Source organism: Anastrepha ludens, chromosome X (genome assembly GCF_028408465.1).
Source record: "Anastrepha ludens isolate Willacy chromosome X, idAnaLude1.1, whole genome shotgun sequence".
Taxonomy (NCBI): Eukaryota; Metazoa; Arthropoda; class Insecta; order Diptera; family Tephritidae; genus Anastrepha; species Anastrepha ludens.
Window position 1 is genome coordinate 86,689,614 of NC_071503.1, and position 12,730 is coordinate 86,702,343.

General features: G+C 39.4%; 2 protein-coding genes across 4 annotated transcripts in view; both read left to right on the forward strand.

Annotated features, from left to right (window-relative positions):
- Nucleotides 1–677: 677 nt before the first annotated feature.
- The window catches only part of LOC128869209 (slo-interacting protein 1), a 29,011-nt gene continuing 16,958 nt past the window's right edge, over nt 678–12,730 (forward strand). Inside the window, exons 1-6 of one of the 3 annotated variants that reach the window (XM_054111737.1) lie at nt 678–795; nt 852–1,304; nt 1,375–1,689; nt 7,394–7,559; nt 7,638–8,402; nt 8,583–8,815. In XM_054111737.1, coding sequence (XP_053967712.1) covers nt 745–795; nt 852–1,304; nt 1,375–1,689; nt 7,394–7,559; nt 7,638–8,402; nt 8,583–8,815 — 1,983 coding nt within the window. In that variant the 5' untranslated portion in view covers nt 678–744. Of the gene's footprint in view, nt 796–851; nt 1,305–1,374; nt 1,690–7,393; nt 8,403–8,582; nt 8,816–12,730 lie in introns of all 3 variants that reach the window. The other 2 variants (XM_054111735.1, XM_054111736.1) reach the window with 2 other exon arrangements.
- LOC128869210 (uncharacterized) lies at nt 1,872–7,387 on the forward strand. Its single transcript, XM_054111738.1, has 2 exons — nt 1,872–3,281; nt 3,343–7,387. Exons 1-2 carry the CDS (start codon nt 2,717–2,719, stop codon nt 3,675–3,677), a joined length of 900 nt encoding a protein of 299 aa, XP_053967713.1. The 5' UTR covers nt 1,872–2,716; the 3' UTR covers nt 3,678–7,387.

The following is a 12,730-nucleotide window of genomic DNA, read 5'->3' on the forward strand; positions in this document are numbered from 1 at the left end:
TGAAGCCGTTTATGGCAATCGCATCAATTAAAATACCTCTGGTCCAGGGTTGTTTTCAATACCAGCCCTGAGGAGAAGTATTTGGAGCAATATTGCTGCATTGATAGAGGCCATTAAGGAGAATTTGCTGAAGGAGCTGAAGATCTCTTCAAATGCGTTTAAAAGGTGCTGTGATGACTGAAGTAATCGTTGGCATATGCGCATTGCTTCGAATGAAACCTATTTTGGGGGCGATGATTAAAAAATCATTTTGCGTTTTATTGAACAATTCCCGATATTTTTTTGACAGAATGTATGATAGGTAATAGAGATAAGAGAACGAGATTTGAAAATACTTCTTTAAATTTAAATTTAGTTTATTTTTATGATAACAAGCAAACACGCTGTCAATATTTGATTGTAGCTTTAATGAGTCTGAGTGACTTGCTACTATAGCTCGTGGTTAAAACTATTAGATGCACCAGTGGAGAGGGATTTGTCGACCTCTGACAAAGCTTCCATTTTTCAACAGAAGACTTCAAATCAAAGCAAACCAAATAGAACGTAAGCCTTACGGTTAGTTTAAGTTTTTCTAACTATTTAATTCACATTGTTGTCAATGTAAGTTGCACATATATCTTAAACGTATAGTATATTACTTACGATAAATGAAATAATCTTAAACTTGTTAATTTCAGTATTAAAAAGACAAATTTTAACGTAAATAAATAAGAATAATGAGAGATACCTTCCGTTAACACATGAATGATAACTTCATGTACCATGATGACTGAGATTAGCTTTGTCGTTTTAAAGGTAAGTTTTAAGTTATACGTTTATTGATATACATTCAAAATATTGTTTACTCTTAGATCAATGGTGCCGATATAAGTCAGTTACCGGAAGATAAAGTGGTTCAAATGTTCCTTACTACGGGTGAGCCATTGCTTGTGGAAATGCATCGGAAGCCCAGCACTACTCCAACCTGTAGCACCTCTACTAATCCAAATTACAATGAAAGGGACTTCGATGATGTCAGCGCCAAAATGGCGAATCTGAAAATTACCCCTTCTGTTAAATCAAATACAGAACAATCAATAAAAGTTGACAATGCAGACTTAACTTCCACAATAAAATTGATTGTGGCCATAAATTCATCGGTGCTTACCGCGATGGGAGAAAATGCCGTTTCACGGGTTAGTAAATCAACTCAAACTGAAAATAGTTATTTCATCTATGATAACTCTAAAGAGACATCTGAGCATTTTATTGAGCATGAGCATAACTTACTTGAGCAATGCTTAGCACCAGAAATTGATATCGAAGTAAGTTTATACTGTTTTGATAGAATAACGTTTCTTACCCTAAATGCATGTACTAATATAATTTTAATAGGAAATAACTTTACGAAAATCCGACAGCAATGAACGCTTGGGACTAATTGTTTGCTATAATGGTTATATCAGCAATGGTAATGGTAGCGAAAATAATGGTGCCTTATCTAGTTCTGATGATAACGACGCGTGCATTGAAGTATATATCAGCGGCGTTCAGCCAGGCAGTGTAGCCGGACGCGATGGTCGCTTGCGTCAAGGAGATCAAATACTACAAATTAATGGGAAATATATTAAGAACAAGGAAGAGACCGAACTGCTTATTGCTGAGAATAATAACGCCGTAACTCTACTAGTTAGTCGATATCTTTTCACGGTAAAGTATTTCATATTAGTATTTTTTAATTTTCCTTGTGCAAACTCAGCATTTTTATTTGCTTACGCTTTAGCGCTTTTACGCCAAATACATATTTACTTACGACGACGTACAAAACCCTAAGATAAGTATATATAGTTACGAATTTTCTTACGATAAAATTCAAATAAATCTCTTACAATAACTCTCTGAGTTCGATCACTGGATTGCTGAATAAAACACTAAAATTACTGGCAACACACTTGGTTTACTTTATTTCCAACACTTTACTTCTAAATGTACATTAGACTGGCCGCAGCTTGTATGGAGAAAAATAAAATTTGAAAATCCAAAAGTTTTCGGGTCGTAAAACATGAGGTTAGATGCAATAAAGAACGGTATATTTTTTCAGCCCGATCCGATGATGTCTAACCGTGCCCATTTGATCCCAAAGTATGGAAAATTTGAAAAAATCACAATTTTTACTAATTTTTTTTCGTTTCCAATTTTTTGTTCGAATCTTATATTTATTGATGTGATGCGATTTTAATTAATGATCTTGTTTATTTTATTGCGGTATGCCCCAATTTATATTGCGAAAGCCACCTGACAAAAGGCGCTTTCAGCATACATAACTGGTTAGTGATACGTGGAAAATATGTCACCGTCAGTTGAATAATAGAAATTGTGTTTTATGAACGGTGTTTTGAGCCAGCTGCTAAATGAAATAATTATTTTTAAATTTTATGCAAAGGTACTTTTTAAATAATTTTTCACACTTCACTATAAAAATAAAAAAATTAAAATTTGTTTCATAATCAACACTTTGGTGATCACTAAACAGTTCATCAACTGTTGTGTTCGCTGAATACGCTAAAAGTTTTGAATTTTTACTCGACATTTGAACTAGTAGGCTTTGACATTGCTTTCTTATTCAGTGTGAATTTTTTTCTCGATATTTGAATTGGTAGGCTATGGCATTGCATTTTTATTCAGTTTCCGTTGTCTTATGCGTTTAATAGTACAAAAGTAATTAGTTAGTAAAAAAATGAGTTCAAAATCATTATCAGGCATTCCGAAAAAAAGATTACGTTCTGAGCAAAAAATATTTCTTGTGGGTGAATGTGAAAGTGTTATTTTGGGGGCCAAGTTGCCATCAATGAAACAGGTGCTCCAATTATTGTTTTACAAAATGAGGCACGAAAACTTGACTTTGGAAAGCAGTATTAAATACACGATTGGTGCCACGATTGAATTTTGGGAAAAAGCTAAAATTCCCACGGCGCAAGAAAAAAATTGTATTAAAAAACTTAAAAATCTTTACGAGGAATGGAGAATTTTACAAAAACATTCCAAGACTCCTAACGAGAAGTGTCGTAAAAGTGAAGCAGAGTTTAAGGATAAAATTGAAATCTTCATATTTGACATTGCAGCCATGGATGCCCTAGGTTTAATGAAAATGCAGGAAGATAAAGACTTTCTTTTGCTCCAAAGAAATAGAGGACGTCCAGGTAGTATGTATGGTGCCGATACTGTACTCACAAGAAAAGAAAAACGCAAAGAGCAACGAATGGAAGAAAAAAGAAAGCGCGTTGAAAAGCATTTAGTTCATAGTAAGTTTATTAAAGTTATGCTTTACTGGTTCTTTTTTTTAATATTTGATCCCATTTGAAGCCAATTATGCTCTTGAAGTCTCTGATACCGAGGATGCTGAAAAGGATATTTCAGCTGGCGAAGAAAATGCAGCAAAAGATATGAATGAAGGCGAAGATACAGACGGAAGTAACATTAATTTACTACCGAAAAAGGCAAATCGAGGAAAAATTAATTTTATTGATGATAGAATGCTTGCATGCATGGACAAATGTAACCTCTCAACAAGTGATGCCATGCATTTGGTGAGTGCAACGGTTGCTGCCTTCATAAATACCATGAAAAATGTTCATGGAACGCCGTCAATAAAAATGGAAGATTTAATTCCACTGCCCTGCAAATTTCAATTTTTCTGACGCGAATAAGATGTGATCTAGTGTTTCCGAAGGGAATTTTCGCGCTGAGCACGAATCCGAGTTCACAAATTTTCCATCACGTCAGGTTTTCGAGAAAAAGGGGGTTGAAACCCCTAAAAATAGCGTATTTGGCCATTTTTCAAAAATTGTGGAGCAGAACCCTGACGTGCTACGATCTTCGTTATTGTCAGTAATTGAAGGCTGCTGGGGATACCAAAAATTGAAAGTTCAACGGAAGATGCAATAGCTGCAGAAATACATAATTTTTTGTGCAAGTGGAAGCTCGATGATTTAGTGGAAATTGTATCATTTGATACAACAGCTGCTAATACGGGAGTTAATAATGGAACAGCGTTCTTGCTTGAAAAAAGGTTGGGCCGAAATCTACTTTTCTTTCCCTGTCGTCACCATGTTAGTGAGTTGCTAGTCAAAGCAGTGTTCGAACTAAATTTTGGCAAATCATCAGCATCGGAAGTTGCCTTATTCAATCGTTTCTCTAACAGCTGGAAAAACATTAATTCTAAGTCATTCAAAAGTGGAATATCGGAAAATGAAGTTCGGAAAGTCTTTACAATAGCTGAAGTGGAAATATTTAAGAATTTTTGTCTAACTGCATTAAATAGTCACCACACTCGTGCCGATTATAAAGAATTACTACAACTATCGTTGCTCTTTGTTGGGGAAGACGTACCAAATTTTTCACAAGTACGGTCACCTGGTGCAACATCACACGCAAGGTTCATGTCGAAGTGCCTATATTGCTACAAAATGTTTCTGTTTCGCGAGCAATTCGTGTTAACGACTTCAGAGATAAAGAGTCTAAGAAGCGTTTGTATTTTTTTAACCTGCATCTACGTTCCATATTGTTTTCGTTGTGTGGATCCAATAGTTGCTCCACAAAATGACCTTAAGCTCATTCAAGATGTGGTTGTGTATTTCGATAAGAATGTATCCAATGCCTTGTTACATAAAATTAAAAATCATTTATGGTATTTGTCGGAAGAGGCGGTTGGCCTTTCATTTTTTGATGATCAAATTCCTTCACATATTAAGCGAAAAATGGTGGAAGCAATTACTAGCGATAACCAGAAGGAAGATGCTGTTCCAAAGAGAGTTGTTGCAACAATGTCAGAAATAACGCTTTACGGCAGCAAGAATATAAATGATTTTATTTCATCAAGAACTAAAACATTCTTTACCCGCTTAGGAATTGAAACAAGTTTTTTGGAATCAGATCCTTCAACATGGCAAGAAAGTGAAGACTATATAGCGGGAAAACGAATTTGTCAGCATTTGTCTGTAGTTAATGACGCTGCAGAGAGAGCATTGAAATTGATCACAGACTACAACAGATCGCTTACTTATAATGAAGAAGATAAACAGTACTTACTGCAAGTTGTTGAGCACTACAGGCAATTGTATCCATCTTACTCCAAAACATCTCTCATTAAATAGACAATCTAATTCTTTAATTAAAATTTTATTAAATTATAATAAATTATATAAATAAAGTTAAATTATATATATAATTTAAGTATATACATATTAAATTAAATTAAATTAAATTATATAAATTGGAAACAAAAAAAAATGTTGTAAAAATTGTGATTTTTTGAAATTGTCCATACTTTGGGATCAAATGGGCACGGTTAAGCATCATCGGATCGGGTTAAAAAATTACACAGTTTTTCATTACTCCTAACCTCATGTTTTAAGACCCGAAAATTTATGGATTTCCACAAAAAAAAAATTACGGCCAGTCTAATGTACATGTTGAGCTTAAGACTACATCACTCTAAAACTTTTCCTTTATTCGCTCACAAGTTTAAACTCCAACTGAATGCCCTTATATATATGTGTTTAATAACTATCGTAATTTCTAGATCTAGCAGCTTGTATCTTCTGACTCGTTATGTTGTAGTAGCAGCTTACTAGTCACCTGTTGTGTTCGTGTAATGCTGAAAACAGTGCACACCGCACGGAATCCCTTACCGCAGTCCCTTACCGTGCAGAAAAACTCACCCCCGAGAACAACTGCGTTCTTTTAATTACATATTTACACAATACATCGGTTTGTGTGTGTATGTGTTTGGTTGTATCTACACAATATTGCCATTGATATTTTTGCTTACACACTTTTTTACACATCCGCATTATCAGTTACAATTTTTCATTGTTTAATAAACCAAAGCCAAAAACCAAGAAATGCAAATAGTTCATTTATCTATAATTAACATTATTTAACAGTATTTTTAAGCTATTTTAACAAAAATTATAATTTTTCTAAGTTTATTTTGTAAATGATTTCGAAATGTACTGCTTGGCAACACTGTGTGGTGAGAGAGCAATTAGCTGAGTCGGTATTACGGGATTTTTTTAATAATCGTGAAATAAAATCTACAGTACTACGATACGGAAGGAAGGAACTTTTCGTTTACATGGGGTTCTCATTAGTTTGATCGTAACAGCTGAGTCGGGATTGCGTTTACGGTGTTCTCTGTTTTCAGCATAACTCATTTAACGGTAGACCCAGAAAGCTTGTACTGTCTCGCTATCTGCAGTCGATTCACGAAACTTCGTGATGGTAACAATATATTAGCGCTGTTAAATTTTTATTTTTTATCACCGTTTCCAGCTGTGCGGATTCCACATTAAAATCTAAGAAAAAACGTCCACTAGTACTTCTAAAGTCAATTTGAAAGGAGCTATCTTTAATTAATATATAATTACTTATATGTACATAGGTATATACCCCCTTGATCAAAAAATACGCAGAATATATTCACATCAATTGCGAGTATTTGATCCGTCACTTGAAACATTTCTCGAACTCTATTTTCGGTATAGCCATCAGAACCGTTTTCGGTTTTTCCATTACTTCCTTTTGACCACAAATCCTTTCTTTTTTGGCGAATTCCTTCACGGAACCGTCTTGTATCTCCCAAATAATAGTCCGCCTGAACTGTCTCACCTTCTGGCAAAAATTTCGTCGTGCACCGTTGAATCCATTTTTAACGCAAAATTTAATACAATTTTGAGGGTGCAAATCCAAATCCACTTTTAAAACTAAAAAAAAAAACGGAAACATGGTTAGAGGTAGATTTGTTGGCATAACTTTTCCTTTGCTGGATATAAAGCCGAGCCCGTCTCCCTACGTGTTGTTCCACATATATAGTGCCACGCCGCCTCCGTACGGCCGAGGATTTTCATGAGCAGCTTTTTCATGGCAGAAATACTCTCGGAGGACTTCCAATGCCTGCCGAGGGTCCACCGCTATTAGAAAAAACTTTCTATCACTTGGGATGATTATGTGAGTGAGAAATATCAAGAATCAGAGTTGGTGCTCTACTATACTTTTTGCATACATGTGGTCGAATTTTTCATACCGAGCATATACTCATCTTAAAATTTCTTAGGTATTATTGGGTTGCTGTTGTTGTTACAGTATAAACAAACCCCATGCATTTTTGGAAATACTGCTGGAGTCCTTAGCCGAATATAAACCCAGGTGGTTCCGGCAACGTAACGTCGACTGTTGTGGTGTTACCGCGTTTTCATATCTACTTGTAAATATTTGGCTTAATAAAAAGTTAAAAACATTTTGTGAAATATTTTTGATACCATATTTATCTCTTTGTACACTTCTTCATAGTATAATCTCTCTAATATTTATTAATTGTTTATGGCACAAAAATGAAAACCCTTCACTGTTTCAGGATGAAGACGATTTTAACGATCCTTTGTTAGTGGATCTTGAAGCTGATGATGAGGATGATGTTGAGGAGGAGTATTACGTGGAAAGTAAAATAGCTTACGAAAATCGCCTTGTTCAAGATGAACCCGCAAATGAATTAGAGAAAGTTTTAGCAATACATAGTGAGAGTAAGGTCAAAAAACACCAAGATATGTCGATTGAGAATCAACCATCAGTAACGCTTATTAATGTCGACACAATATTAGGTGTAGATACCGTCAGTAGCTTAGAACAGAAATCTACGTGTGTTTCTTCTTACCAACCAAAGAATGTAACCTCGACTGTTAGAAATGAGAAAAGTTTGAATCAGTTATCTAGCCAGCCTGAATGTCTTCGAAGCATTGGCAACCTTCATCATAATCTTGTGAAAAGGAATTTACGTTCATATAAAATGGAACAACCATCATGGATACTACCGTCACCATTTCGTTCCCTAAAAAACGTTTTAAATGATCAGCAGCATATCAACTATGACACGGAACATATATACGAAACCATACCAGAGGATTCAGAATCAGAGCCATTTTACTGCTCTCCTTATGAAAGCTCAACGCATGTAACGTCACTCGGGTCCTATTCATCCCCCGCTACTGGCTCACTACAACAGCAGCAAAAGAATGTTGCAAATTGGCTAGGCATATGTTCTAGTCCCACGGCTATGACAGAAAGTGTAATCCCAAATACAGTTTGTGGATCGAAAGAGGCGGTACACAGCATGAGGGCATGTAGCCGTAAACAACTGCATAATGATAGTGGTGAAATGATACTTCGTAAAAAAAATAATACTCTCCGTAGTACCTTAACAACTATCACAAACGGATCGAGCAGTAGTGGCGGTAGTGTAAATAGTGCTGCTAGTAATATTGCAGACGTGTCACAAAATGAAGAACGTGATTACTCTTCCAGTGCTTACAACACTGGAGGATCAAACAATAGTACAATTCCACTGGTTTCAGGGCTTAATCAAAACAGTAAGTACAATGGTATACTTGAAGTACATAAATCACAACTTTGAAAGAACAAAACATCATGGTATGTGTTGTTACTAGAACTGGCTGTGATGGTAAATCACAGCTTTCACAACCTCTACGAAATATCATACATAGGTACGTGTATTGTAACAATACCGTTTTTTGTTTTTTTAATTTAAGATGGCTTAACAGATGATTGGTCGATTCCGTCGTTGAGCGGGGCTTTAGACGACCCAATTAAATTTTCCCCAAGTCACCTATATAACAACGATTCTAATCAATGCCAAATAATTCAAAAGCATCACTTACATCCAGTTTTATCACAAAACCAAATGCATCATCATCAGAACTTGTGCTGTCCCCAGTTCATTGCTCCAAATCTAAGTCAATATCATTTTGTTAGCAGTCAAGAGGTATGTGAATACTAATTGCATATATTAATTTTTATGCATTTAATGTCTATAAGTTGTATAGGTTTTTCATTACTACTGCTATAGAAATAATGGAGAGGGCGTCTTTGATACATTCTTACTAAGCCGTTACGCAGTTGCTGTTATCGAGGCCATCTAACGCTAAAATCAAAAACATGCTGTTTCGATGTGGCTGGGCCCTAGGGCTAGATAAGTTTGTTTGAGTGGACTTGTTAGATAGAACAGGGCATATTTTGCATAAGTACAATATAAATCTGCATAATATTCAGAACGCTGTTGTATCTGTATAGCGCAAGTCTCAAGATGGGGATTTGTTTGTTTGTTAACAGTAATAGTAGCCCCGCCAGTGTCGGGCATATCACCGGTCGTCTTCGTTTAGCTCATCTAGAGGTAGGCCCAGGAAACATGCTGTTTCTACGGGATGGGTCCAGAGGGAGTGGGGTACTAGATGAGTCGGTTTTAGGGCGGCATGTGAAAAGGTGGTTAGTGTCGTGCGGGGTGCTTTCACTTGCCGGACATATGTTTGGTATGTCGCGATCGATTCTGGATAAGAAGGAGTTTAGCCTGCTACAATATCCAGAACGTAATTGTGCCAGTGTTACACGTGTCTCTCGAGGATGCTGGAGCTCTTCGTTTGGAATAGGTGGTGGTTGGACTCCGATTACGGCATTCACAGGACGGGAGCTTAACAAGGTGGTGACGGTCACCTGGTGAATGTCGTTTATTGACTGTCTAAACACTGTCAGGTCCGGAAGATTTCGGTCAGTTTTGTCCTTGATTTCGTCAGCGTAGTTTACGAGATGTCTCCTGATGTGCCTGGAAGGCGGCTCAGGATCAAGCAGGTGTCTGCAGGGGTGAAACCTCCGGTAACATCCCAGCAGGAACTGCTTGCTGAGCAGTTTGTTATGCTCCATTACTGGAAGCATTTGTGCCTCGTTGTGTAGGTGTTGTATGGGTGACATCCGGAGGCAACCGGTCGCTGTCCGAATGGCGGTATTTTGGCATGTCTGTAGCTTTATCCACTGCGTGTCACTAGTTCCAGGCGACCAGACAGGCGCTGCATAGTTCAGAACCGGCCGACCAATTGCCTTAAATGTCGATAGCAACAGTGTGTGTCTTAGCCCCAAGTGCTGCCGGCAAGCGATTTGAGGACTTTGTTGCGGTTTTGGACTTTAGTGGCAATTGCGGTTGTGTGCGCAGAGAAGAAGAGCAAGCTATCAAATGTTACACCCATAATTTTGGGGTTGTTTACCGTCGGAATTAGTGTATCGTCGACTTTTACCTTAAGGGACAGTTTGACCTCCTTTGTCCAGGTGGTAAAGAGGGTTGCCGTGGATTTAGTGGGGGAAAGTTTGAGACTCCTCGCAGTAAAAAAGCGAGAAAGGTCGATGAAGTAGTTGTTCACTTTGGAACACAGGCCATCGATGTCATTGCCCGACGCCATTATCGTACAATCATCAGCGTGTGAGACTGTCATTCCCATGGCAGCCGGTTCTACGTTACCGGAATGACTCGGGTTTTTCCCGACCAAGGGCTGCCGCCCCAGTACACTAGCCCTGTCTAGTGTATCGTATATCACCCCACCCCTTACGTCACAGGAGCAAACTCTCGCAGCAATCCTGCTTCAAATGCTTCTCCTCAGGGCTGGAGGCGAATCCAACCCTGGGCCAGAAGTATTCTACTGCTGCGTTTGCCATAAACGGCTTCACCCGAACTCCACCTCGGTTAGGTGCAGTAAGTGCAACGGGTGGAGCCACCTTAAGACCTGTTCAGGCCTTAAGTCGCACAGGGAGTGGTCCACACGGTATGTGGCCACGTGTTGCTCCCGCCAACAGGCGTCTGATGCCTCCACGGCTACTACACCCCCTGATAGGCCGGCACTACCAACCGCCACCACAACCCACACCTCCACGGTGAGGAGCCTATCGGAGCAACACAACTCCCCTTTAACCCCTCCTATCCCTTCCTGCTCCAACCCCAGTGCGGGGACAAACCAGCAGCTCCTGGTCCCCCGTACAGTCTGTTCCGTGTGTCAGACCGCAATACCTCGGAATCTGGTATCAGTCCAATGCAATTCCTGCAGTGGCTGGTGCCATTTTCGGAGATGTTCCGGCCTGCGCACCACCCGTGAGTGGACAACTGCCTATGTTGCCCCCTGCTGCAGAGCTCTGCACCCACTACCGCCCCCGGAGGCGCGGCCGCCCACCACCATCAGGCCGCAACAACCACAGTGGATTGCGCAGCAGGTCCAACGTAGACAACCCCACGCGTCCCTCACCTCCCGAATTACACAGACCTCACCGAGAAGCTTCAAGCTTCTCCAGTTTAACTGCAACGGACTTACGAGTAAGGTCGACGAGATAGTTGACTTTATGAGCCGGCACAGTATTAAAATAGCTGCGGTCCAAGAAACAAAGTTGCACGCTAGGTAATCTTTGATCACCAGGGATGGCTATAACGTGCACAAACACGATCGCGAGCGAGACAATGGTGGTGGCCTAGCGTTTATAGTCCACCACACTGTGCAGTATCGTCTCATCGATGAAGGAATCGACCGCAGGGACAGCACCTTAGAATGTCAAGGTATAGCTGTCCGGTCAGGCGATTCCGAGCTCGAAATGTTTAACGTATATATACCCCCTCTCACCTGCTGCCCGGCAGGATATCACCCTGATATAGATGCGCTCATCAGAGGTGAAAACCGATTGGTTGTAGGTGACTTTAATGCGCATCACGATCTTTGGCATTCAAGCCTGCCAAATGATCGTAGGGGACAGCAATTGGCAGAGCAGATAGACGACTCGACATTCAGCACTGTGAACGACGACGCCCCCACCAGGGTAGTGGGCAATTGTAGCAGCTCGCCTGACCTAACAATAGCTAGCGCGGGTCTGATAAATAGCATAACGTGGCGACCTATGCTATCGCTTGCATCAGACCACTTGCCCATTATCGTCTCGATTGAGAGACCTGCCGACTTCGTTTCCGCGAATCACCGGTCCTATTTTAACTTTAAAAAAGCTAATTGGGCCGGCTTCAAGGAATTCACCGAGGACACCTTTGCCGCTCTTCCCATCCCCACTGATGTGCTCGTGGGCGAACGCGCATTCCGCAAGGTGCTCACAGCTGCTGCGGCTCGCTTCATCCTAGCTGGAAGTTATAAGGACATCCGTCCTCATTTCCCAGCAGAAGCAGCCAGTTTAGCGAACGAGCGTGACCACGTACGCCAGGCCGATCCCGGGGATCCCCGCATAAGGGATCTCAATTTGGAGACCCGGCAACTGGTAAATCAACATAAGCGGACTAAATGGGTTGAGCACTTGAAGACTTGTAACCTCACCTCCGGGGTGAGTAAGCTCTGGTCCACCGTTAGGTCCCTGTCGAACCCGACGAAGCACAACGACGAGGTGGCTATCACCTTCAACGCACATAGGTAGATTTTGAAGATTTAGGCGGCCAAAAATATTTAACTGCATATATCGTCTTAAAACTGTTTAATAACTAGAAATTTATAATAATTTGTTTTACTAATCGGTTAAATTAAAAAGGTATATGTATTTCACTGTGTCACACTGAAAAATACCTTAGCAGTAAAGCTCCTTTTCTTGTAGTATGACAAGAACTGTCATCACTTGTTTGTATCTTATTGTGGGCTACACATTGACTTTATACAACAAATCTTGACCTTTCCCAAAGTAAAAATAGGGCCCATATTTCACTAGTATTTGCATAAAAGTTACCTTAATCGATTTTGAAAAAATTGTTTTATATATAATAGAAAAATATTTACAGATATATTTGTTAAAAATACACCAAAAGCACAATAGATATGTATATACAGAAATTGATTAATTTATTAGTTTTCGCCTTCTGAATTAAGGTGTTCTGTCACATCTT

What these genes read in the sequence shown, in the direction of transcription:
- LOC128869210 (XM_054111738.1), top strand. Translation starts at nt 2,717, where the DNA reads ATGAGTTCAAAATCATTATCAGGCATTCCGAAAAAAAGATTACGTTCT. An exon ending in TGAAAAGCATTTAGTTCATA is followed by an intron (nt 3,282 to 3,342) that starts GTAAGTTTATTA and finishes TCCCATTTGAAG; the next exon opens with CCAATTATGCTCTTGAAGTC.